This window comes from Bufo gargarizans, chromosome 11 (assembly GCF_014858855.1).
Source record: "Bufo gargarizans isolate SCDJY-AF-19 chromosome 11, ASM1485885v1, whole genome shotgun sequence".
Taxonomy (NCBI): Eukaryota; Metazoa; Chordata; class Amphibia; order Anura; family Bufonidae; genus Bufo; species Bufo gargarizans.
In genome coordinates, this window is record NC_058090.1 from 87,455,508 (window position 1) to 87,480,848 (window position 25,341).

The following is a 25,341-nucleotide window of genomic DNA, read 5'->3' on the forward strand; positions in this document are numbered from 1 at the left end:
GAGACATGGGCCACGGCCCTTAGCCAACCCTACCTTCTGCCTTCCGCGTGGTATTTCAGCACTAAACAAACATACAGAAGAATCTGCCATTGGGTGCCTACTGTGTAAAGCGGCAGACACTCAGTGGTCATGGAGACCGCTCAGCTCCTGAGTGGGTGCCATCTTTAAAGACCTGACATCCCCTGTGCGGCAAATGTTGGGAAGAGGTTAAACTTCACAAAGCAACTCTGGTTGAATATTTTTTTAGGTTAAATTGTATTCCCCTCCCCAACTTGCTGCACCCTAGTCTGTGGCCCACCAGTTTTCCAGGACTTAATGACCTGTAGCAGCTCTTCACATAAATTATCACTGATATACTGGCTCAGAGGAGAAACCCCCATCTATAATGTTCAAGGTCCCTAACAAGGCATTTCTGGACAGGGATCGTAGTCATGAGACAAGTGTGTTCCCTGCAGGTTGCATTAAAGGGGTCATCCCACGAAAAATATTATACATTTTCCAACCAGCACCTGGATCTGAATACATAAAAAATGTAGTATAGCCACGGAATTATACAGTAACATGTCTATGTATAGCGCCACCTACTGTATGTTATTTTCCTCATCTCTCTGGCCACCTCACTGAGGTGGCCACACATGCTTGGTTAAACCCTTCAACTGCTACCAGCTGTATCTACTGTTAGAAAGTAGGACAGTTAGGCCATGGCTACACGGTGTCATGTGTTGCGACACAAAAAGCGTGCAGCTACACAAAGGCATGACTCTCAACATTTTTTATAATTAGTGTCTATGGTGTTGCACAAAATCCATTCGACACCATTGACTCTCATTGTAAAAAAAAAAAGTTGAATGACTTTTCAGTGACAAATGTCGCCGTGTAGTCCTAGCCTTACAGGGAGAGGGCTGCAGCAAAAAGGACAAGTCCCCAAGCTGCCAGCTTGAAATAAACCTAGCAGAGCAATGAATGGGGAGATCTCTGGATCCATGTGAGGTACAGGGCTGGTCCTAGCTTTGTTATTAAAGGGGTCATCTCATTTCAGACAATGAGGGCATATTGCTAGGATATGCCCCCATTGTTTTATAGATGCGGAGAACAGAGCCCCGAAAGTGGTGGAGGGCACACTGCGCAGCCGCCCTCCATTCACTTTTATGGGCCCAGCGGAAATAGCCAGTGCTCGCCTATGTGTGGTGGCCCCATAGAAAATTAATGGGCTCCATTCTCCATATAGGTGCGGATCCCAGCGGTGGGGTTTTCTCATCTCAGACAAAGGGGGCATATCACTAGGATATGCCTCCATAGTCATACAGGCGCTCCCCTTCACGTCTATGGGGAGAGCGCTTGGCGGTGGCCAGACCAGAGTCCCCCAGCCACCACTTTGGCTTTCTCCGTTCTCGATATAGGTGTGGGTCCCAGCGGTGGCACCCGCACCTATAAGACAATGACGGCATATCCTAGCGATATGCCCCCATTGTCTGAGATCAGACAACCCCCACCTATATGGTCCCGAAAGTGGTGGAGGGCACACTGCGCATGCGCAGCCGCCCTTCATTTGTTTTCTATGGGACTGCCGCCAATAGCTGAGCACTGGTTCGGCTATTTCCATCAGGCCCATAGAAGTGAATGAGAGAGGTGACCGATATCCCATTCACTTCAGTGGGGAGAGCGCTTGGCAGTGGCCGGACCAGAGTCCTCCAGCCACCACTTTGGCCTACTCCATAGCGCTTGGCAGTGGCCGGACCAGAGTCCTCCAGCCACCACTTTGGCCTGCTTCATAGCGCTTGGCAGTGGCCGGACCAGAGTCCTCCAGCCACCACTTTGGCCTGCTCCATAGCGCTTGGCAGTGGCCGGACCAGAGTCCTCCAGCCACCACTTTGGCCTGCTCCATTCTCGATATACAGTAGGTGCGGGTAACCGCACCTATAAGACATGGGGCATATCGTAGCCATATGCCCCCATTGTTTGAGATGAGAAAGCCCCTTTAAGAGATTGTCAGCCCCAATTTACTAATTTTCAGTCAACAATTTTTGACAAGGTGTGCCCCGCTCAGTGAAACTGTATATAGATGAAACCCACACACTGCCATGTACGCCTTCATTTATTACAAAATGGAAAAATAACTCTTTGCTGGAGGAATACAAACGATCCCTTGAAGCTCTTCAGTGATGTCATCCAATCTTTTCCGGCACCGATCCTGTAGTTCGCAATACTCAGCTTCCATCTCACGTATGACGGACTGTAGACATTTTGTCACCTCATTGACATGAACGTCATTCATCGAACAGTCCTTATTGACAGACTTGTGAAGCTTGTGTTCTTTAAGGAGAAGTCTATATGAGCCGTGGATATCTTTGGCTTCTGCACCCTGGGGTTTACAATGCTCCATTTTCTTCTTTACCTCGTGCTTTATCTTCTTCAGTTCCTTTTCACTAAATTCTGTTTCCATTTCTTTCATCTGTGACAATATGGAATAGCAAATGAAAAGTAATTAGACTGACGAGAACGTGTATATTTAATCAACTCGCTAAGGGCTTTATGGCATGAAGACATTTACTTAGTGGTAAACCTGCAAACGCCGGCAGCATAGTAAATACTACAACTGGCAATGATTAGTAATAGCGATCATATGCTTGATAAACAAAATGTCATTTACACCGACTGAATGTAAATCCACCATCCTGCAGGCTGGAGGCGCACGCCTCTACAATTAATATTTCCTACTGAAGAATCAAGAAATGTCAAGTCTTTGTATTTATACATAACTTCTTCTGCACTGACCTATTGTGTATTTAAAGGGATTCTGTCACCAGGTTTCACCCCTGTCAGCTAAACATATGCTGATGTTCAGGGCCTCATCAGGATTCCTAATGTGGGCTTCTAAATGTGATCCGTAGCCTTATTTTGCTAAAAAAAAACAGGTTTTACTAACCTGTCACTCAAAGAAATAAGGTGCCCAAGGGGATGTCAAGGGATGCAAGGTGCCGGCCGCACTCGCCGCCGTTTGTGCCCAGCGCCGCCTTTCCAGACTTCTGCACCGCCTCCTAATCCTCTGTGCTGCCTCTCGCTCTCCCTCCCTCCTCCTCCTGCTGTAAGATCTCGCGCGTGCACACAGGGCTCTGCCTGATGCGCCTGTGCGGACTTCTCGATTTGGCTTCTTAAAGCGAAGTGCGCATGCGCCGGCACTTCGCTCAACCCAGGTATGACCTGCACTCTGGCGCCAGCCTCTCAGAGCCCTGTGCGCACGCGCGAGTTCTTACAGCAGGAGGAGGGGGGAGGGAGGGAGAGCGAGAGGCGGCACAGAGGATTAGGAGGCGGTGCAGAAGTCTGGAAAGGCGGCGCTGGGCACGAACGGCGGTGGGTGCGGCCAGCAGCTTGCATCCCTTGACATCCCCTTGGGCACCTTATTTCTTTGAGTGACAGGTTAGTAAAACCTGTTTTTTAGCAAAATAAGGCTACGGATTACATTTAGAAGCCCACATTAGGAATCCTGATGAGGCCCTGAACATCAGCATATGTTTAGCTGACAGGGGTGAAACCTGGTGACAGAATCCCTTTAACCCCTTTAAGTTTTTATACTGGCGTTCCAAGAGCTATAACTTTTTGGTCAGCATGGCCATATGAGGGCTTGATTTTCACATCACAGCTTAGATATCTTCAGCACACTACTCTCACAGGCCTCTGCTAGGTTGTATAAGCCACGGTTCAGCCTCCCCTCCCGCCGGTTCTGATCTCACACGGATTAGTGATGGGCAGGGACAGAAAGAAGTGTGCAAGCACACACCTCTCTCAATGATCCAGCAGAGGGCTGTATGAGCACTCTGCCAGATCACTAAGGAAGCAGTCAGGGTCCGGCTACTGCTGGACCACCCTGGCTGCAGACTATAAGACGCAGGCACTTTTTAGAAAAATCTGACACCTATAACTATATCTTTCTGTCGATGGAGCTGTGTACGTTTATTTATTTTTTTGGCCCTGTTCATTTTAACACCATGGACTTTGACAGACACAGCTATACCAATTATGTTGTTTTTTTCATTTTCTATTTTTCACATGGACAAACATTTTGCTTGTTCAATACATTGAAACACTTCTGTATTGTGCCTGTAGAGTCATCCTATTATGTCGCCGGGGAAGGGACGGCTGTTGAGCGCCCTTTTTCTATCCAACCGTTCAGATGCCATGTATTCATGCTGCATCTGAGAAGGTTAAAGGGTCTGACTGCAGACAGGTATTGAGCATGTTTCGCTTCTGAGCCAGCCATATTGACTCAAAACTGCGCAAATCTGCCATATATATATATATATATATATATATATATATATATATATATATATATATTTCTATATAAATTAAATAAAAATATATATTTTTATATAATATATATTTTTATTTAATATATATATATATATATATATATATATATATATATATATATATATATATACACACACACACACAGTATATATTATTATTATTTTTATATAATATATATTTTTATTTATATAGAAATATATATATATATATATATATATATATATATATATATATATATTTCAGTTATATATATTATGTATATATATTTATTAACAAAAAATGAACGCACCAAAAAAAAGACATATTTGGATGGAATGAAACTGTGTGTGTGAATGTAAAGATGATATATGCAAGTGATTACACATTTGCCCATAGATGTTGCCGCTGGAAGCCCTGCCATGAGAGGCAACACATGTGGTTGCAGGATGTCCTGTAGATATCACCAAGAGGTTAGTGTCCCTCTCATCACTACTAGGGGGTGACTGACTGTCGTATGCGATGGCTCCCCAGATCATCACACCAGTAGTGGGGGCAGTGTGTCGCTCCACAGCAAAGGCAGGACTGAAGTGCTCGCCACAAAGTGTGGTGATCCCAAATAGAACCTGGATTCATTGCTAAAGTTGATATGGGTCCAGTCTGTAGCCGTCCAGGTTTCTCGTTCAGGACAAATAAAGGGGATGGTGGCTCCAAATTTCCTTCTGCTGAACACCTGGAAATGGTCTGGGCATGGGTGTGTAATAAAGATGCGTCTGGATGGCGGACAACAAAACTGTGGGAGCTGCTCCTGCTTGTCGGCAGAATAAAGTAGTCTCTCTACTGGTGATCTGTCAGGGCCGTCTTGCGCCTGTCTGCTGCATGTTCTTGTCCTTATACAACCACTGCTTCCAACACCTCCTAACAGCTAGGTCAGAACAGCCTAGACCAGTGATGGCTGACCTTGGCACTCCAGCTGTGGTGAAACTACGACCATTTATTTCTATACAGTTCTGAGAGCAGCCAAGCAAGGGGGGCATCTTGGGAGTTGTAGTTTTACCACAGCTGGAGTGCCAAGGTCAGCCATCACTGGCCTAGACGGTGGGCAATTCATTGCAATGACCATCCTGCTTCTCTCAGTGTAATGATGCAACCCTCTCAATGTCTGGGGCACATCATAGAGGCATGTCTAGCAGTCTTCACCAAAAGGTACACTACCCAAAATTAGCCTCTGAGAGCCTTTTTATAAGGCAGAGTGGGAAACACTTGTCTGCTCTCTTGTGGTGAACCCCAGACCACATCTGTCTGAGACTGATATGCCGACTTTTGCAGCAATCCAACATTTCTATCTGGGCGCGTTATTTTTTTTTTTAGGGGACTCAAATGTGTTACTTTTTACTGTTTATATGTAGCTAATAAAGGAATATCCTGACAATGGAGAGTGAGCCAACGGATGCCCGTATATTGTAGAGAGTACCTTGCCCTCATTTTCCTCTCAATCTGTCATCCCCTCATTGAAAACATGCGATCCTCTAGCTGGCAATACACTTAACACAACCTGTCTGAAGCCGCCAATTTCGGAACCTGGCTGATGATATTTTTTGTTTACATGGGGGCCTCAAACCTCTCCACAATGGAAAATCCTGGGGAAAAGAGGAATCGGTGATTGGGGATTTCAGCGTGCCAAGTACGAACAGTTAGGGTGGAGTTGTGAGAGACGACATGCATTTCATGTGTATGGCCAACATAAGGGAGCTTCCCAGAATCAAGACCCTCGTGATCAGCATGTTTGGTGAATGGGGAGTGGATCAACAATCATAAGAGAAAACTGAGGTTTGAGGAATACATTTGCATGTTCTTCCCATGTTTGTGTCCCTTTCATAAACCTACTGGTAGGAGAACTTTTCACATTGAAACCTCAATTCATTCTACCTTTTCTTTATGCAACACCTTTCAAGTTCATGTTCAATGTAGAGACTATCTGGCTGAGGAATACAGGAGGAAATTTGCTCATTTTCTTATAAATGAGACTGATTTCCGAGATGAATTATAGAGGTGGCAGCCTATTTTTGAACCCTGCAGGTGCAACTCAGATTATAACCAATCAGTCATAACCATCACTGATCCAGCGATGCTAATATTAACTATAATTGTCCCACGGGTACAAAATGCTACACAAATAACTCCTAATACACTCCAGTTTTTAATATAAAAATACTAATGCATTGATTTTGCAAAGTTAAAACACTTTTAGTGCACAGTAATAGTGGGCCGCCAAAAGCTGTGTCCGCCTACTCCATTCATGTACCCTGTACTGATTTCCAATGACAGGCCTCGGCAGTCTCTCCGTTTCCCCCATACTGTATAAAGTGGCCTATACTTTCCACAAACTTTTGATATTTCATAGTGACATATCAAAGGTTTTGGTTTGTGTCGGTCCAAGTGCTGAGACCCCACTGATCACTAGAAAAGAGGGGTAAGGAGTTGTCAGAGCGTTCTCTCTCCTCGCTGCAGGAGACAGACTTGTAGGGGAGATTTATCAAAACTGGTGCAAAGGAAAACTGGCCTAGTCGCCCATATGAAAGGCTGGATCTGTTATGGGCAATTAAGCTACGGTAGTTTTCCTTTGCCCCAGTTTTGATATATCTCCCCCATAGACTTTCTATTGAGCCCATCTCCGGCAGTTAGCTGAGAGAACGCTCTGTGTAACGGCTTCCTTTTCCTTGTTCTACCAATAGGTCTGGGGGGGTCTTGGCACTTGCACCCCTCTGATATGTCACAATGACAAATCAAACGTTTTTGGAAAGTATTCCCATCTCAGACATTGATGTTGTATCCCTAGGATATACCACCAATGTCCGATAGGGGCAGGTCCTCCGAGACCCACTTCTATCTCCAGAATGAGACCCCCAAAGTAAAATGTACGCAGTGTACTCTCCACTCATTGCTATAGGAGTTTCGAAAATAGCTGAATGTGCGCTCGGCTGTTTTCGGAAGTCCTATAACGGTGAATGGAGAGAGCTCACCAATGTTTCAGAAGGCTTCCCATGAGGACAAGAAAATCAAACCTTCCTCTCCATAAAAGCACAAGTACACTTTTCTAACTAGATTTCCCGCACATGCGGTAGGAGCTCGTACCTGTTCTCGTGGACTCCTGAGCACAGCTAGCTGGTCTTGTGCATCACGTATACACTTGCTTAGCACCTTTATATCAGGAGGTATATACTGTGCTTGAGAACTACTTGTGACAAATGTGCATACTGTGTTCATATTCGGAACAGAGAAGTCTTGTTCGGCTTCACAAGCAGACTCCAAGACCGTGTCCTATTGAATGATAAAAAGTAGAATTCTGCATCATTTCACATGTTTTTTTAGTTGTGCAAATTTAAAAAAAATTCTGCTTTTACCACAATATCTCCAACACGCAAGGAGCACTGGACAAGAAGAGATCTAGCATGCCAGAGAGCGGAGGACGTAAGGCTTCTTTTACACAGGCGGCAGACCGACCCGGCGTAGTCAGATGGTGCCACGTGCCCGCCGGTCTCTATAGACTGTAATGGGATCTGGCGGGAATCCGGACGCTCCCCAGCATTCCCATCATAGTCAATGGTCTCTGGCTGGCCCTGAAGGAAAAGCCTGCCAGACTGCTCTCCTGCCTGTGTGAAACTAGCCTTAGGAAGCTGGCATTGGTGGTGGTGGAGTAGTTGTCTTACAACTGAGCTGTCCCATTTAGGCTGGGGAACGGCAAAGGACTTAGTCTAGAAGAACTTGAATGGGACCGAGCTGCACGTAGGGCATGTGACCGATAAACATGATGTCACTTGTCTAGGAAGATGCCAGAACCGCATCCTATCCTCAGGATAGGTCAATAATATGAAATCAGCAGGGGTCTGACACCCCACACCCCTGCCAATCAAGGGTTTGAAGAGGTCATGGCACTCCTGTGAGCACCGCGGCTGTCCATGTGATAGTGGATGTGCTTGGTATCACTTGAATGGGACTGAGCTTCAACTAGGCCATATGACCGATGGCCGTGACATCACTGGTCTAGGAAGAGGCTGCGGTACTCAGTGGAGCACAGCTGATCATGAGGGGTGCTGGACATTGGACCCTTGCCGATCTAATACTGATGACTTATCCTGTGCATAGGCCTTTAATATCAAACTCTTGGAGGACCCCTTTAAATAAGAGTGCGTGAAGAGAGTAATAATAAATGGCAGGTGAATGCTTGGTGCCAGCTGAAGGAAGCAGATCGAAGGTCTGATTTCTCACCATCCATTGCCAGTATACAGATTCTACATGCTTCCACTCCACGTAGGCTTCTAGGTAGGACATCTCCGAGTCCATAGCTTGCAGCAACTGCACAAAGAAGATCATTTATTTCCAGTAATATTACTCACACGTTTTATTACTAAAATATTACTTACTAATAGATAAGATGAAGAATTAGTTTTGTATATATGTACACCTAAGGAGGGAATTTTTTTATGATTAGATGTTATTCATTTTTGGCTAAAAATCACTTTTTCAAATTTGTCTTTATTAAAAATATTGAGCTGTTCTGTCACAAAGGGTAATTGTTTTTCTAGCTGCGTGACTGCTACTTTCATCTAATAAGCCTTAACTCTAAACTACTGAGAGGTCATAAAGACTTATTTAATCCACATTCTTATCAGTCAGATGAGAACTGAGCTATAATCCGTTATTAGGGAGTCAGAGAGCAGAGATAAGGAGTCCGTCAGCTCCTGGTCTGACGGAAAAGACAGAAAATCCAAAGGGCGCTACTAGAGCAATATCAGCTCTGTACAGAAAAAAGGACGCCATATTTTTAATAAAGACCAATTTAAAAAATGATTTTTAGCTCAAAATGAATAAAAAAATAAAAATTGCCCCCAAAGGTGCACATAGTCTTTAAATATTAGGCGATTAAATGGCATGGCACTTTCTAGTGATCGTCAGGTGTCACAACAGTCAGACCCCTGTCGATTGATAGCATACCCTATAAATATGCCATCAACGTCTCCCCTCAGACAACCCCTTAAGGCTCCATTCAAACATCCGTGTGTGTTTTGCGGATCCGCAAAAAACGGACACCGGCAATGTGCGTACCGCATTCTGCAGACAGCACATCGCCGGCACTTAATAGAAAATGCCTAATCTTGTCCGGACAAAAATAGGACATGTTCAATTTTTTTTCGGGAATGGAATTGTGGAGCCGGAAGTGCGGATCGTCATTTTCAGAGCCGGGCAGCACATAGTGCGGCCCCATAGAAATGAATGGGTCTCCAAAATGCGGAACAGAATTGCAGACGTGTGAATGGAGCCTTAACTAACTGAAAGCAAAAGCTGTGTCACTTAGCCTGTTTCAGTTGGCATGACTGTCGGGGGAGTTTGTCCAATGCATCGTACTGTATTAGCAGAGTCCTGGGGCATGCATTCGTTTTATTTTACTGTCCCATTAGATTTTTAGAGAGGGACCATGCAGGGTTACTTAGTCTCTTGTGATTTGCTCTTGGCAGCACTTAGAATTCCATTACTGTCCCTTTCTTGCATAATGTTTCGTTGAATTGACTTCAGTGGTCATTATCTATACTGCTAGTACAACGATTTTTAGGGTCCAAGCCATGACGAGCATCGATCGGCAAGAAAACAAGTTGATCGGTGCTCGTTTAAAAGGCCTTGGACACAGGCCGCTACAGTCTGTCGGCAGAACATCCCCCTATTTACATGGAGAGGTGTGCTGCCGACCACGCTCTCATTACAGATCCCAGCACGCACTTATTTGTAGGCCGATTGCTGGCCACTTACCTGGAACCAGTGTAAAAGGACCCATAGCCTTCTATGGTTTTACTTACCTTATCACAGCTTTTGGGTCGTCGAAGAAGCGCTGCTTCCATGGCCGACAAATGACCGGTGGTTTTGTCAATGTGGCAACCCCGAGTATACGAATGGATCTAGAGTTCAAATGTACAAGAAATCGGAAGGTCAGAAATCTCATTTTATGAAGTCCTCAGCATACGGATGCGCTAATGTCTTCTCACAGGCACGGTTTCCGCTATAATCAGCGATCCATACTTGGCATGTATTGGATAGACACAGCATATATTCTTTGACCGGGAGGTCGGAGTTTACAGCAGATTTACAAGCTTTTTGGCTGATTTAATTTGGCAGGTGAAGTAACTTCCATATGCATTTTCTATACTTCTAATCCGTCTGCACAATAGATGCTTACAGTGCTCCGAGGGACGGAAGGGGTTATCATCATTTACAGTCAGATATACAAAAAAAAGGCCTTTTGCATGAGTTTTGACTCTCCCCGGATGCCGCAAGCCAGCATTTATAGCTGCTCCAGTTCTCCCGCGGCTTATATGCCACTTCAAAGCACTTCTCCATTTTTAAGCACGAGTAGCTGTGTTCAGCTGATAGTCTGCAAGGAAAATAGGTTAAAATCACCATCTTTGGAGGAACATTTCAGGGACCAACATTATCCTTGAGCAGCAGGAGCACTCCAGTAACACCCTGGAGAACCGAGGAGAATGTGGTTCACCGGCCAATCCGTAGGCCTCGGGTCTTCTGCTTTCCACTTACTACAGGTTCTTGCTGCTTACAGTTTAACTCTTTCCTGACAGGGCGATTTATTAATCAATTCATTTTTTTCCTTTTTGCGTTTTCTTTTTTTACTCCCTTCCTCCCGGGAGCAACTTTTATTTTTCGGTTCACATAGACGTTTTTTTTTTTTTTTTCTCATCACCATATTATGACCCCCATAACTTTTATTTTTCGGTTCATATAGACGTTTTTTTTTTTTTCTCATCACCATATTCTGACTGACCCCCATAACTTTTTTTTTTTATAATTAAGTCTATGGAGCTGTGTGAGGGCTCATGTTTTATGGGGTGAGCTGTAGTTTTTGATAACATTTTGGAGTGTGTATAACTTCTTGATATAATAATTCTGGGCCGAAATGGCGAATCTGCTATTTAGATTTTTTTCCGTTACGCCGTTTACTGTATGGGAGAAATATGTTTATATTTTGATGTTTTGGGACGCAACAGTACAAAATATATTTTTTTTTTTATTGGGAAACGACATTTGAATTTTTATATTTATATATTTTTTTAACTTGAGTTTTATCCTTTTACATTTATACTAAGTCCCCTTACGGGACTCAAACATGCAATTATTAGATCGCTTCTCCCATAGACTGCAATGAATTACCATTGCAGTCTATGGGAGATTAGCTATGTTCCTGTAAAGGCCTGCCTGTGAAAGATTGCTGTGGTAGTCTTGGTGCCTTTAGAAGGCTTGAGGCTACCACAACGAACTCCCTGTCGTCACAATTGATCGTGGCATCTGAGGAGTTAAATGTCTGTAATAGGCATTATCGCCGATAACAACGCCGATCGTTTGCTAGAAATGTTTGCTACAATTTGGTGCCATTATTCTGGCATAGGGAGATTGATAAATCTCCCCCTAAGGCTCCATTCACACATCCGCAAATGGGTCCGCATCCGTTCCGCAATTTTGTGGAACAGGTGCGGACCCATTCATTCTCTATGGGGACAGAAGGGATGCGGACAGGACACAGTGTGCTGTCCGCATCCGCATTTCTGGGCCGCGGCTCCGCAAAAAATAGAACATGTCCTATTGTAGTCAATTTGCGGATCCGCAATACATTGCGGACGTGTGAATGGACCGTTAAACGGGTTGTCTGAGAGTTTTTAAAAAAAACACTGCTTAGGGCTCACGCACACGACCGTTGGATGTTTTGCAGTCTGCAAACTGCAGATCCCAGCCGTGTAAATTCCGGCCCCTAATAAAACAGTCCTATCCTTGTCTGTAATGCGGACAATAGGACATTTTAAATTTTTTATTTTTTTTGCAGAATGGCCATATGGACAGGGCATGCACAGTCATTTGGGGATTTTTTTTGCAGCCCCATGTACGGACACAGAAAAAAAAAAAAAAATGTCTGTGTGCATGAGCCCTTATAATGTCCTGAAATAAAAACTATGATCTACTCAACTGTTTCTCCAGCTCCATTCTCTGCACTGGTCCGGTCTTCCTGCCGCTGCTTGTTTACACACTGTAGAAGTGATATGCCTAGATTCGGCACTTGACCTCTGCAGCCAGTCACTGTCCAAAGCATTCTACAGTGATTGGCTGAAGCAGTCACGTACCGAATCCAGCAACGTCGCTGTGCAGGCAAGCAGGTATACAGTATGTGACCTCTGCAGCCAATCACTGTCCTCTGCTGTAGACCTCTGAGGACAGTGACTGGCTGCAGCGGTCACAAGCCATATCCAGGCACATCACCGCTGCTCTTTATAAAGAAGCAGCGACAGGAACACCGAACCAGAACCCAAAGAGAACATGTTTTTTATTTTTATTTTAATACATTGTAGGGGTTGTCCAAGACTTAAAAAATCAATACTTGTAAGGAAACCTCTAAAATTAAAAACTAAAAGTGGTCTTGTCTAAACAATATGCTATTGCTTTATGTATAGAGCTGTTATGTGGTTTCCGACTACAAACAAGCCCTGTGTAGTCAGACCCCACAGTCCTTTTTCCCATCATCTGTCCCCAACTTCTTGCTAATACAGGTTCACAAGACATGGAGCAATAGGACTGCAGGATTAGACTATCTTGTAGCCTGTATCTCGAAGACACACAGGTCTGCATAGGAGCCGCACAATTTATTTTATTTGCAAAGTTGCTTATTTTTTTAAGATGTATTGTATCAATAAAATTTTTTTTTTGCAAAAGGTAGACACAGCTTTTAAAAAGTGGCACCTTAAAAACACTAGAACTGGTCAAATACCTTATATAAAACAGCACATTCCTCCAGATGGGCGGCATGTAAAGATCTCCAGCAAAATCGCAGCTTGCCATCCAGCCACTGAAGGAATCGGATATCCGCCTCTTGTTTAGAGGATGAAGAGTGGTCTTTACATTTTTGGACTGATGCATCATGAGGACACTGGAGACAGAAAATGTGTATTTTATACATACAACATAATAAGGAGTGCTTCCGCCAACCACATGACACCAGCACCTTTACTAAATTGCTTTTGAAAACGGACTGGTTTGAAGCATTTTAGATAGTTTTTCATCATCAGATATCTTGACTATTCATAGTTATGATCCATACTTACAGGGGAATGGCTAGAAGCCCTACCCGGGTGGTCTACACATTGCACAGAAGTTGGTTGATGGCTGAACAGGCAAACATCTGGTGAACGTTCATTTCACAGACCCGGCCACACACTTTAGTCCATATCAGTTGTTTAAACAGGTTCATTGATGGACGAAAGATCTTTCTGGGAATGTTCCCTCAAAGAAAGATCCTTCATTCACAGACGATCATTCTTTGAACGAAAGATCTTTTGTCCGACTATCGGATGAAAGTATTAAACATTGGCGACTTCTTTTCAGACTATAATGGTCTTTCATCGGTCGCCTAGAATGATCTTTGATTGTTATATTTGAATGGAAAAACTTTCATTTCGGTGGAAATACTTAGTTTTTAGATCCTATTTAGGCCCTATTGATATAACCGTATTTTTGGCAGATCGGTTGTGGACCCACTCATTTCAAGGCACACCATGTGCTGTCCTCATCCGTATGTCCTTTACACAGCCCGCAAAAAAGAAAGAGCATTGTTACAATGGATCCGTAAAAACCGTTCCAATACGCACCTCCCCCGTATTTTTTGCAGATTGCAAAATACGTACAGTTGTGTGTCTGCACCCTTAGACTAACGTGTATGGTCACCGTTACACACCGCTTATTTGATGCTTAACCTCCTACATACCTAACAGCTTGTGACGCAGCTTTCCTCCTGGCCACTGCAGACGTCCCGACAACTGAAGGAGTCCTCTCGGCTGGCATTTTGCAAAGTGAATTTACCAGCTAGTTTAGATCCTGAAGGTGCAGTAGCGGCTCAGAAGCCAAGTCGAATACACTTTTGAACGTGAAATGAAAATCTCACAGCAGAAGTGCTGTATTACGTATGTATATACACTCGTGGACCATAAATGACAAAAAAAAAATAACACATCAAGAAGGAGTTGTTGGAATTGAATGAAACTTTCTATGTGTGAATGTAATGATATATGTAAGTGATTATAATATTACAGCGAAAGGATGAGTTTATTGGAGAAAACAGTACAATAGGAAGCAGGCTCTAGTGTCCTGTGGGGCCTCCTCTAGCCTGGATACAGGATGAGATACGGTTGGACATGGAGGATAACCGGTTCTGTATGGTATCCTGCAGCACATTTGCCCACAGATGATGCAGCTGGGCATGCACACTCCTAGGTTGCAGAAACTGGCTTCTCAGCTGAACTCATAAATGCTCCTTTGGCAAGAAATCTGGTGACCAAACAGGCCAAGGAAGTGTTGTCATCTGGAGAAGACATTCCTGGGAAACCCTTGCTGTATGGGGGGAGCATGTTCCTGCGAAAAAAGAGAAGAACTCATGTGGCCGCAGGATGTCCTGCACATACTAGGGGGTACTGTATCACTACTAGGGGGTGACTGACTGTTGTATACAATGGCTCTCCAGATAATCACACAGCTTTTGGGGCAGTGCGTGTCTCCACAGCAAAGGTGGGATTGAAGCACTTACCACGAGGCCTCCATAACTGAACCCAACAGTCGTGGGATCTCAAACAGACCTCGGATTTGTCGCTAAAGATAATATGGTTCCATTCCGTAGCTGTCCAGGTTTCTCATTTACAAAACCAGTGCACACGAAACAGTCTATGGCAGGACACAACATAAAATATCATTCTGCTAAGTTCCTGGAAATGAAGGTGCCTCCTCTGTCTGGATGATGAACAACAAAACTGTGGGAGCTTCTTGTGCCTCTTTGCAGATCAAAGGGATCCTCTCTATTGGTGTTTTGCCTGTGCCATCCATAGGTGCGTGCCTTCACATAAGCACTGCCCCCAACACCCCCCCAGAACAGCCTAGATGGGGGAAATTTTGTCAAAACGACCATCCTGCTTCTCTGTGTCCAACTATGCGCTCCCTTTCAATATCTGTCAACCGGGCAGAATGTCTTTGAGTGCGTTGTAGAGTCATGTCTAACAGTCAATGATCTCTCACCAACAGGTACTGTCACGGATGGTGTTGCAGAAAACTAGAAGTCACAAATAAAGATCCAACTGACTTGATCCCAAACTAAGGAACATATGGGTGAGCCCTATAAAAGCCCTAGAGCTCTCCCTGACTGCTCAGCCCATGCAAAGATCTTAATGATAGAAAATTGCATGCCCTCGTACCTAGACTGAGTGATACCTGAAAACCCTACAATAGTGAGGGGACACGACCACCGGCTCCCTACACTTAATACGGAGGGAGTCAGAGTGACCTGGAATCAAGCCAACAGGAAAACACAAATAAAGAAAAAGACTTATCTGAGGAACCAGCAGTTGCAGCATCTAGCAGTGAGCACAATCCAGGAAGTTGTATAAACCGCAAAGTGATGCAGAATCGGAGGGGATATAAAGGGATGCAATCACTGCAACTAGATGACATCTGAGAGAGGGAAACGAGATGACAAAACTAAACCAAAACAAAAAGAACCTCAAGCAAGAGGTACTGAGGAACATCTGTCAGAGCTTCTCAGAGATCTGGCGGTGACAGGTACACTACCCAAAAGTGGCCTCTGAGAGCCCTTTTTATAGGGTAGCAGGGGAATCCCAATCAGATCAGCAATCCAACATTTCTATCTCGTGTGTTATTTAAAAAATGTTTTGTCAATTAGTGTATTATTTATATATAATTTTATATATCTTCTTTATACAATCCCCTCTGTGGCTGATAACAGAGAACAACAGTCAGAGCTGTATTATGTATACATGTGAGCGTGTGTGTGTATATATATATATATATATATATATATATATATATATATAAAATCGCCTGTATAGTATAGATACATGAAAATGTGGTACGTCTTATGATGAGGTTTCTTCTCTCTACTCCTGGCTCTAGGCTATCCGCTCAATCTCCTTTGAGATCAGAGGAAGGGGAATATTGAACACCTCTTTCAAGATGGGAGGGATGAAATTTTTATTAGTTTGGAGCATTCATTAACGAGAGGTCAAGTCAATTTTAACTTCACTGGAGAGAGCTTCATGGACGAAGCTATAAATTCACCATCACAGGAAATGAGCACAAAATAGATTGTGCGAAGAAAAAGTTAGTCAGCACCTCCTATAAAGTGATATAAGTGTGACCGCAAGACGAAAGCAAGTAAAAGACGTAACGGCACTCTGCAAACACTGCTATAATAACTACATAAATAACTGAAGTCCTTAGCAAATATATTGCTTAAAATACATGAATACAAGAACATGGAGTGCTGCGTTTTTGCATCCTTTTTTTTTTCTAACGTATACATCAAACGGAGGGATAAAACGTGATGTGAACCCGTATGAACTGCCCATATGGTACCGCTATCAAAGTGCAAGAAGGTATACCGTCATCTTCAATATATCTCCTTGAACCTTAAAAGGTCATGTACACCTTCAGAAGCAGTTTTTATTTATGATCGCATTTTACTCATTTAGGGCTAAAAAAATAATTTTTTCAATTGGCCTTTTTTTTTATTTTTTTATATTGAGCTGTTCTGTCACAAAGGGTTAACTGTCTAGCTGTGTGACTGGTACTTGTGCCGGTCATCTAATAACCCTTATGTTTAAATTACTAAAAGGTCGTAAGGTCATTCTTATCAGTAACATAAGAGCTGAGCGATCATGAATGTTTATGAGGTCAGAGAGCAGATATGTGGAGCCGTCAGCTGAGCTGCCTGACGTAACAGAGTGAAAATTCAGATCCTGCTACTAGTGAAACTGAAGGCTTCACAAAGACAACATTTTCAATTGCACTAAAGTACCCGTCCAAATCATAAATGCACCATCAATAAATCTTAAAAATAATCTTATATTAGTAACAAAACTATTCTTTACTGTAAACATAGAGATGGAGATTTATTAAAGGGAACCTGTCATCAACGTTATGCTAACCTCACTGAGGGCAGCATAAAGTAGTGACAGAAATGCTGATGTCAGCGGTGTGTCGCTCATGAGCTAAAAGTAAGTGGTTCCCGAGAACCAGCCTCACAATTATTGCAGCCCAGGCCTTTAAAATAATCAAATCTACCTGAGAAGAGTCCTGGTTATTCCTAATCTCCTGCTCTCCTCACCCATCTGCTGATGGTTGGCATTTTCTCCTAGAGAGAAAGGGGGAAAACTAGGTAGAAGTCTCTAAAATCATCAGCAGGTGGGAGGGAGAGCAGGGATTAATAACCAGGACTCTTCTCAGGTGGCCGTGACTCTTTTCCAGGCCCAGTCTGCAAGGATTGTGATGTTGGTTCTCAGCCATGACTTACGTAAGACCGCTGAAATCAACTCACCTGTCTGTACTTTATTCTGCCGTTAGTATGGGCAGCATAACGTTGATGACAGGTTCCCTTTAAGACAGGTAATTTAGACACTGATCTTAGTCCATCTATGCTGTTGATGGATGCGCCAAAGTTATGTGGAGGCACAGGCCTCTACATAACTTTGGCGCTTCCTACAGCAGGCCGTGCAACATACTAAACTCTACGCTTGCTCCCTTGCTGGCGTAGATTTAAGTCATTTTCCATGCCTACCAGCCCCCCCTCTCACGCACCCTTTTCTCGGCACTCAGATAAAGTGGCGCGAGTGGCAAAAGGTTACCATTTTGCTGCAAAAAACACATTGACAAAATCAGAGACATTAATGGGACCCAAAAAAAATAATATGGCATATAATTCTTAATGAATGTCCCCCATAATCTTCTGCTTGTTTTTAAGATGGAAATAAAGCGTCAAATGTGGCAATGTGGCGAGTGCCGCTGTTTATTATTTTAATTGGACTGAACTCTGAGCTGAGCACAACCAGTGAGCGGGAGCCATAGACGCTGTGGCGAAACCAACCTCGCCGTGGTGTTTTGGAGGGGGCTGTTTAAAAGCCTCTTGCCTCAGGATTATGGCCCATGCTAACTTTTGAACCCCTGAACCTATTCAAGTGAATTTTGGATAGGTTTGTCCCCCAAGTTATACTGTTTAAATTGATGTAAGTTATATGTATGGACAATGTAACCTCACAAAGTTATAACAATTTATAATAAGTGTAACTTGTCAGCTTGGGAGGAATATGCTGGGTGTGGTTCTATTGTCCCATTGTGTGTTTAAATGGTGATGTCTGTCCTGTTGTCTCCACGTGTGTATTGGTGATCTCCCTTTGTCCTGAGAGATAATTGGATTGTCTTCGGTTGTCTCTGGGACAGAGAGGAGGAAACCATGATGCATTGTGGGGATGTGTTGTATCTGTTCTGTGTCGCAGTCTCCCTTCTGGTCCTCTGGGGGCGTGAACGATTGGTTGCTGTATTTACATTGTATGTGTTGTAAATTACTGATTGGTTGTATTTCAAAACCCTGTGGGCGGACCTGTATTTGCAACAACTGTAATAAAAACCAGGCTGAGTGTGCCAGCATGTCAGAGCACTGTTTGACCCTCAACACGGAGCCTTGTCTCGTTATTGGGGGGATTCCATGTATGCTGTTGGAGACTGATTGCCAGGAGTGTAAGCTGATTGGATGCTTTTCCTGTTCGTCTGCTGGCAGCTATTTATGAGGTTCCAGTTTGGAGTGCTATTTTGTATCCAGTTCGGGAGGTTGGTGTTCTGCAGTAGCTGTGCCTGTCTCTCAGAAAGGGGCATATCGCCTAAACGAATTTTAACCCCTTGTCTGCGGAAACAGTCCGTTACATTGGTGGCAAGCAGCGGGATCGTTCCTACAGCCAGAAGGACAGCTACAGGAGACACCATTTCTTTGGATAGACGCTGACTCCAGTGGATTGTGGCGCATGTGGTAGTACCGACCTATACCGGTTTCTAGTAAATATATGATGTAGAGAAAGTTAATAAAAGGCACTTGCTAATGTACCCTGGTTGTCCATATTGCCTCATTTACCAGCTTTTTCCATCACATTATGCGCTGCTCGTTTCCATGGTTACGTCCACCCTGCAATCCAGCAGCGGTGGTCGTGCTTGCACCTCTCTGGTGGCCAGGGCCGTTCGAGTGCACATAGGCATGCATGCACAGCAGCTCCCATTCCGGCCCCTTTGTATCTGGTCGTAACCCCTGGAAACAAGCGGTGTATAATGTGATAGAAAAATGAATCTAACCAGCAAAGGAGGCAATATGGAGAATCACAATACATTAGTAGGTGGCTTGTATTAAAGGGTAACTGTCATGTTTTCATTAAAAAAATCTATTTTAGCATATGTTACTGCTGCAGCATTATGCATAAAGCAATCTTTAGTTTCTTTACATACCACAGTTTTCCTTAAGTTTTTCCCTTAGTTCCGGCTGTTTAAACAATTACAATATGAGAACCTTCTCAAGATGGCTCCTCTACCAGTTCTCTGAGGCCAAAACTGCTTTCCCTCACTTCCCATACACACTTTCTGTAGCCAGCAGCTCCCTGCCAGCCAATCAGATTGGATTACTGAGAGACACGCCTCCTCACTCTGAAGCCTAATGCAGGCATGCAGTGTGGAGGACCGCCCCTCCGTCTTCCTGTCTTTTTAGCCAGAGACAGACAAGCCCTAGCAACCGTCTTTTAAGGGAGCAGTGGAAAGGGACAGAGGACATTAATGAAAGCCGTTATTATAAGGTAATTACAGATCTTTTGACAATCAGACTCTCTCAGGTATACATGCCGAGCTGTAAAAAACTAGCACATAACAAAACATGACAGTCCCCTTTAACAGTAATATGGAAGAGTTTGTTGCTAAGTTACAAGCACATTACAGTCAATGTAGATTGCTAGAAAGAAAGAAAAAAAGCAATACCATATAGCAATATTGGGTGACTGAATACGGCTCAGACTCAAGTGGATGCGGTAGAAATATAAGAACACAGTAGTATGAATGGATGTAACGTAAGTTGACTGAAACGGAGCGAGTTCAATAAATAAAAACAACCAAACATAATATATATTAATCAATGCGTTATATTTACACCATAATTTGCGGCTTTTTGACACTAAGGGGTTAGCGAGATGGGCGGAGCCTATCAGGGGTCTGTCGGATTTATTATAACTGAAGCTGGTGCAGATCGGAGCTTCTGGCGGATGGAGTGTCAGAGATGTGCCTCATTTATTAAAAGGCATCCAGCTCGTAATAAATTAGGCGCCTCTCACGCCAGAGCAGAAGGGATGAAGCCTGGAGTCTGGGAACAGCAGTTTTCCCCCTCCGAACGTTGGGTGGTTCCCTACCTGTCTGACAACAGCACAGACTGGACATGATCAGTGAGTAAGGGCACACCTCCAACTGGTTAAAGGGGTTCTCCGGGCTTTTAATATTCATGATAGGTCATTAATATCAGATCGGCGGGGGGCCAATACCCGGCACACCCATTGATCAGCTGATGAAGAGAAGGTACGTGCCGTTTCCTGCTCACCACTGCTAGGTCACTTTATTCATAGATTTCTGGGGGGAATAACAGAGGACTGACACAAGGTGGAGTTATGAAGAATACAATTATTTACTTGTGAGGAGAGGTGAATGGAAAAACTCCAGCTGTATTCAGCCCCCCCCCCCCCCCCCGCCAAAATTTTTTTTTTTTTTATTGTTCCCATGGTTAGAGAAGGGACATTAGAGTCTTAAATGGGTTCTCCTGATATCCTCAGGTCATCAATATTGGAAACCGGACCAGCCCTTTAAATAGTGAGGAGGAGACAGATCTGGTTCTGGTTGCCAAGACAGGTGGCTAGGACGGTAAGAGCCGAGTTCTTGGAGAGGCACCAGTACCTCTCGGAAAGCGGTGCAGATGACTTATTCTTCCGCTCTGTGATTGACATTTTCCAGCTCTACTCGCTCGCGCACACATGCACTTAAAGCCGCGTGGAGTCATTTGTATAAAGCGAGGCTTTATACGAGAAGAATGGCAGCCGGTGCAGGAAAACAGCTAGTTGTAAAAATAGGATGGCGGCGGTATAATTATGTCAAATCACTTATGTACATCATGTACATTTTGGTAATGCTGCCCCTGTACCCGTGAAGATCTGGAGAAAACAACCTTTCACGCACCCACTCCCTCCGCACAGCGGGCGCAAGCATGAACCTTTAGTGGTTTCTATAGAAATGCTCCATAATGACGATCCATAGGGAGTCCGTTTAGTCACAAAAAGAGAGGTTTTTTTCTGACAAGCCAGATTCCTGCTAATAAACTCACAGACCTATTATATGTATTACAGTCTAATGTGCAGCCGATAGTAAAAACTTTTCATTTACTTTAAAGGGAGTCTATCCGCTGGAAACGCGCTACGAAACCAACAATAATGGGTGACAGGGCTTGCCGAGTGTAATAAAACGGTATTGTTATTTTTGTCTTAGTTGCTACATTCCAGAGGAAAAATAAATAAATAAATATCCTGATTTAATATGTAAATGAGCTGTTAAGTGCACCGAGGGCGGGGCTGAGCCCCCAAGTGAACCTTAGCTCAGCCACTGTACTCAAGGCTGATTGACAGGGCCAGACATCGGAATCCTCCTATTGAGTAATACAGTTCTTTCCTGCCAGGTGGGAAGAAGGCGCTGTACTGCGCATGTGCTAGTTATGTACAGCGTGGCACAGGAGCAAGAATCTGGGTGAGAGGACGATTCAAACACCAGGCCCGATCAATCAACCATGAGAAGAAGGAGGGCCTGTAGGACAACAGAGGCAGAGCTAAGGTGCACCAAAGGGCTAAGGCCCGCCCTCTGTGCACTTAACAGCTCATTTACATATTGAATCTAAAGTTGCAGTAAACTCAGTAAGCCCTACAGGCCACTATGATAGGATTCATAGGGAATTTTAAAGGGGTTGTCCACTTATTTTTATTGATGACTTATCCTCAGATCGGCGGGATCCGACTCCCAACACTGCTCAGCTGTTTGAAGAGAACACAGCACTCGTATGAGCGCAGCCTTCTCTTCACTGTTTACCGGCTCACCGTCAATACCGCATCGGTGAGCGGTGTAATTACATCTCAGGCGTCCTATTCCTTTCTCTTCCTGTTCAAGTGAATACTACAGAGCCATCCCGTTGAAGTGCACGGGGCGGCTTAGTTGTAATTACACCACTCACTGCTGCGGACAGCGAGCAGGTAAACAGTGAAGAGAAGGCCGCGCTCGTACGAGCTCTGCTTTCTCTACAAACCACCCGCTAATCTCATATTGATAGGTCATCAATATAAATAAAAAGCAGACAACCCCTTGAAGGCAAATGGAGAACAAAAAAAACAAAAACAAATGACATAGTGACAAAGGTGGCAAAAAAACGATACTTGGAATAAATAGTTAAGCCTCCTCCCTCCTCCCATTGTATGAGTGGTTAGTCACACTAGAGGGAACTGGGAGTTTGCTGTGAGTCGGACCTTACGCTGCTGTAATTTGCCACCCACTGGCTCCTGGTACTACCCATATGGTACAGGTAGGCTTAGAATTAGGTCCTGAGCCACTTGAGATACCTTGGCGTGGTGTGCAGGCTCAGCTTAATATAAGGATATACTGGCTCATTTTTAACATCAGTGTGAGGGTTAGTCAGATGTTACTGTTTGCATCCACCACCGTAGTGCACCTAATCTTATAACTATTTATTCTATATATTATTCTACATCCACACATTTTACCATCTGGTGTAGGATGTCTCTGTGGCACTTGTGGTCTGCTGCGGGCATCCTCCACTGTATGCATTTTTTGCTGGGGATCATCCTTAGCAACAGACCACAACATAAATGCACAACTGCATTTGGGGGTTGGGCATTTCCTGCCATGTATTTTTGTCATTAAAAAAGATACTTGCCCAACAAGGTCCACCTTTCTAAGGTCCAGCTATTTGGTCCTTGAGCATGCCAAAAACTGCACGATACTCCATAAATTACACCTCGCACTATCATTAGATGTCTAAACAATTTTTTTTTTATGTTAATAATTTCCCCTAAATTTTGCAGTTGGTCTTTGTATAGCTTAAATAGAGTGGATAACTCCTATCCATCCAATCTCCGCGGAAAGCCCACTGGTCTTCAATGAACCAGTACACGACGACCAATCAATTCTGTGGGTCTGTGTTTGCTTGGATTTACACATGCAGTTTTTAGATTTTTATTTTTCTGTCCTGTGTATGGCTGTAAGACAACTGGCTGGTTCATTAGGCCCCTCAGCTGTCCTAAGGCTGAAGATGGAAGAGATCAGCAGGATTCATGCTACAGACTGACCAACAGAGAAGGCAACCATATTTATTGTCTACTTGACTATTCATTTCTACTCCATGTAGGTGTATTGCCAAGGTTTTCGATAAAGTTTTTTTTTGGTTTTTTTAACAGATGAAACATTTATTTAATATGTTTCCCCTATGAAAACCACAACTGCACCAAAAAACGCATGCAGTTTTAGCCCCACCACCTCTGTACGGATGTGCTCCAGGGATAGAGCCGACCTCTGCCGCTCTAACACATCCATAAAAGGGCTCATTCACACAATCGTGTGATGCCCGTGTATTGCGGACCCGCAATACACGGGCACCGTTTCGAGGCCATTCCGCATCACCCATTCATTTCAATGGGTCCGCAAATCCAGAGATGCAGAATGATACGGAACACTACGGAGTGCTTTCTGGGGTTCCGTTCCGTGCTTCCGCACCGCAAAAAGATAGAACTTGCTCTATCTTTTTGGGGAACGGAAGGATCGTGGACCCATTCAAATGAATGGGTCTGCGATCCCCATGCGCCTGACCCACGCATGGTGCCCGTGCATTGCGGACCGCAATTTGCGGTGCACAGCACGGGCTTCGCACATTCGTGTGAACGAGCCCTAAGGGCTCATGCACACGACCATATGGCTTTTTCAGAGTTTTACGGATCCGTTGTTCTGTTTTTGTGTTTCCGTTTCCTTTCTGTTTTTCCGTATGCCATATACATTATACAGTAATTACATAGAAAAAATTGGGCTGGGCATAACATTTTCAATAGATGGTTCTGCAAAAACGGAACGGATACAGAAGACATACGGATGCATTTTTGTATGTGTTCTGTTTTTTTTGCGGACCCATTGACTTGAATGGAGCCAAGCACCGTGATTTGCGGACAAGAATAGGACATGTTCTATCTTTTCACGGTACGGAAACGGAATGCACACGGAGACACTTTCGTTTTTTTTGCTGAACCATTGAAATGAAAGGTTCACTATATGTACTGCATACTGAACTCAAAAAACGGCCAGTATACTGAACGCAAAATACTGTCGTGTGCATGAGCCCTAAGTCTGCAAGTTTGGTCCTCATGTCAAATCTGTTCCCAAAGGGAGAATATAGATGCTAAAACGGCAATGTTCCCAAATGTTAATAATACAGGTCTGCAGGGGTGGGGGCTGCTCCAGGGACACCGGTTTACGTGTGTACATGCAGCAGTCTCCATTGGCTAAGCTGAGGATCTTTGCTGGAGCTCCCCATAATCAGGTCACTGCTTATAATTTCCAGCCGGCAGCTGTAATCTGGTCATCGGGGCGTGCGCCGCACCATTTTTAAAGCTCCCAACTCTGGAGGGATTAGCATTTAAATGCACTCGTATGTAAGTTCTGAGAATGGCGATAAGAAAGAGACATTAGGACTGATCTGAGAAGGGAGTTCATCGGAAATATCTGCCACTGGAAATCTCCACGAATTGTGGAATAAAGGGATTCCGAATAGGCCAGAAGGAGGATTTAGACAAACCAGTAATCATTCCTGCGAACGCTCGTCCCCGATAATCTGGCCATCTATACGTGCCACTGATCACCCGAAACGCTTGTTCATCGGGTGATCCTGTCGTTAGTGCATCGTTTCTGGGCAGCAGATCATACGGTGTAAAAAGTGATCCGCTGCCCAGAAACTATGATTCTGTATGGGGACGAGGGATCTCTCATCCTCAGGCCGAATGCACACGCCCGTGTTCCGCGGCCGAGAGCGGTCCGTGGTATGCCGGGCTGGATTCCTGT

General features: G+C 44.1%; 1 protein-coding gene across 1 annotated transcript in view; it reads right to left on the reverse strand.

The window, feature by feature from the left end:
* Positions 1 to 2,084: 2,084 nt before the first annotated feature.
* Positions 2,085 to 25,341, reverse strand: part of TEDC1 (tubulin epsilon and delta complex 1) — a 28,563-nt gene continuing 5,306 nt past the window's right edge. The window contains exons 4-8 of the mRNA XM_044272268.1: positions 13,106 to 13,264; positions 10,140 to 10,238; positions 8,557 to 8,643; positions 7,423 to 7,608; positions 2,085 to 2,452 (exon numbers count right to left, since the gene is read on the reverse strand). Coding sequence (XP_044128203.1) covers positions 2,099 to 2,452; positions 7,423 to 7,608; positions 8,557 to 8,643; positions 10,140 to 10,238; positions 13,106 to 13,264 — 885 coding nt within the window. The 3' untranslated portion in view covers positions 2,085 to 2,098. The remainder of the gene's footprint in view (positions 2,453 to 7,422; positions 7,609 to 8,556; positions 8,644 to 10,139; positions 10,239 to 13,105; positions 13,265 to 25,341) is intronic.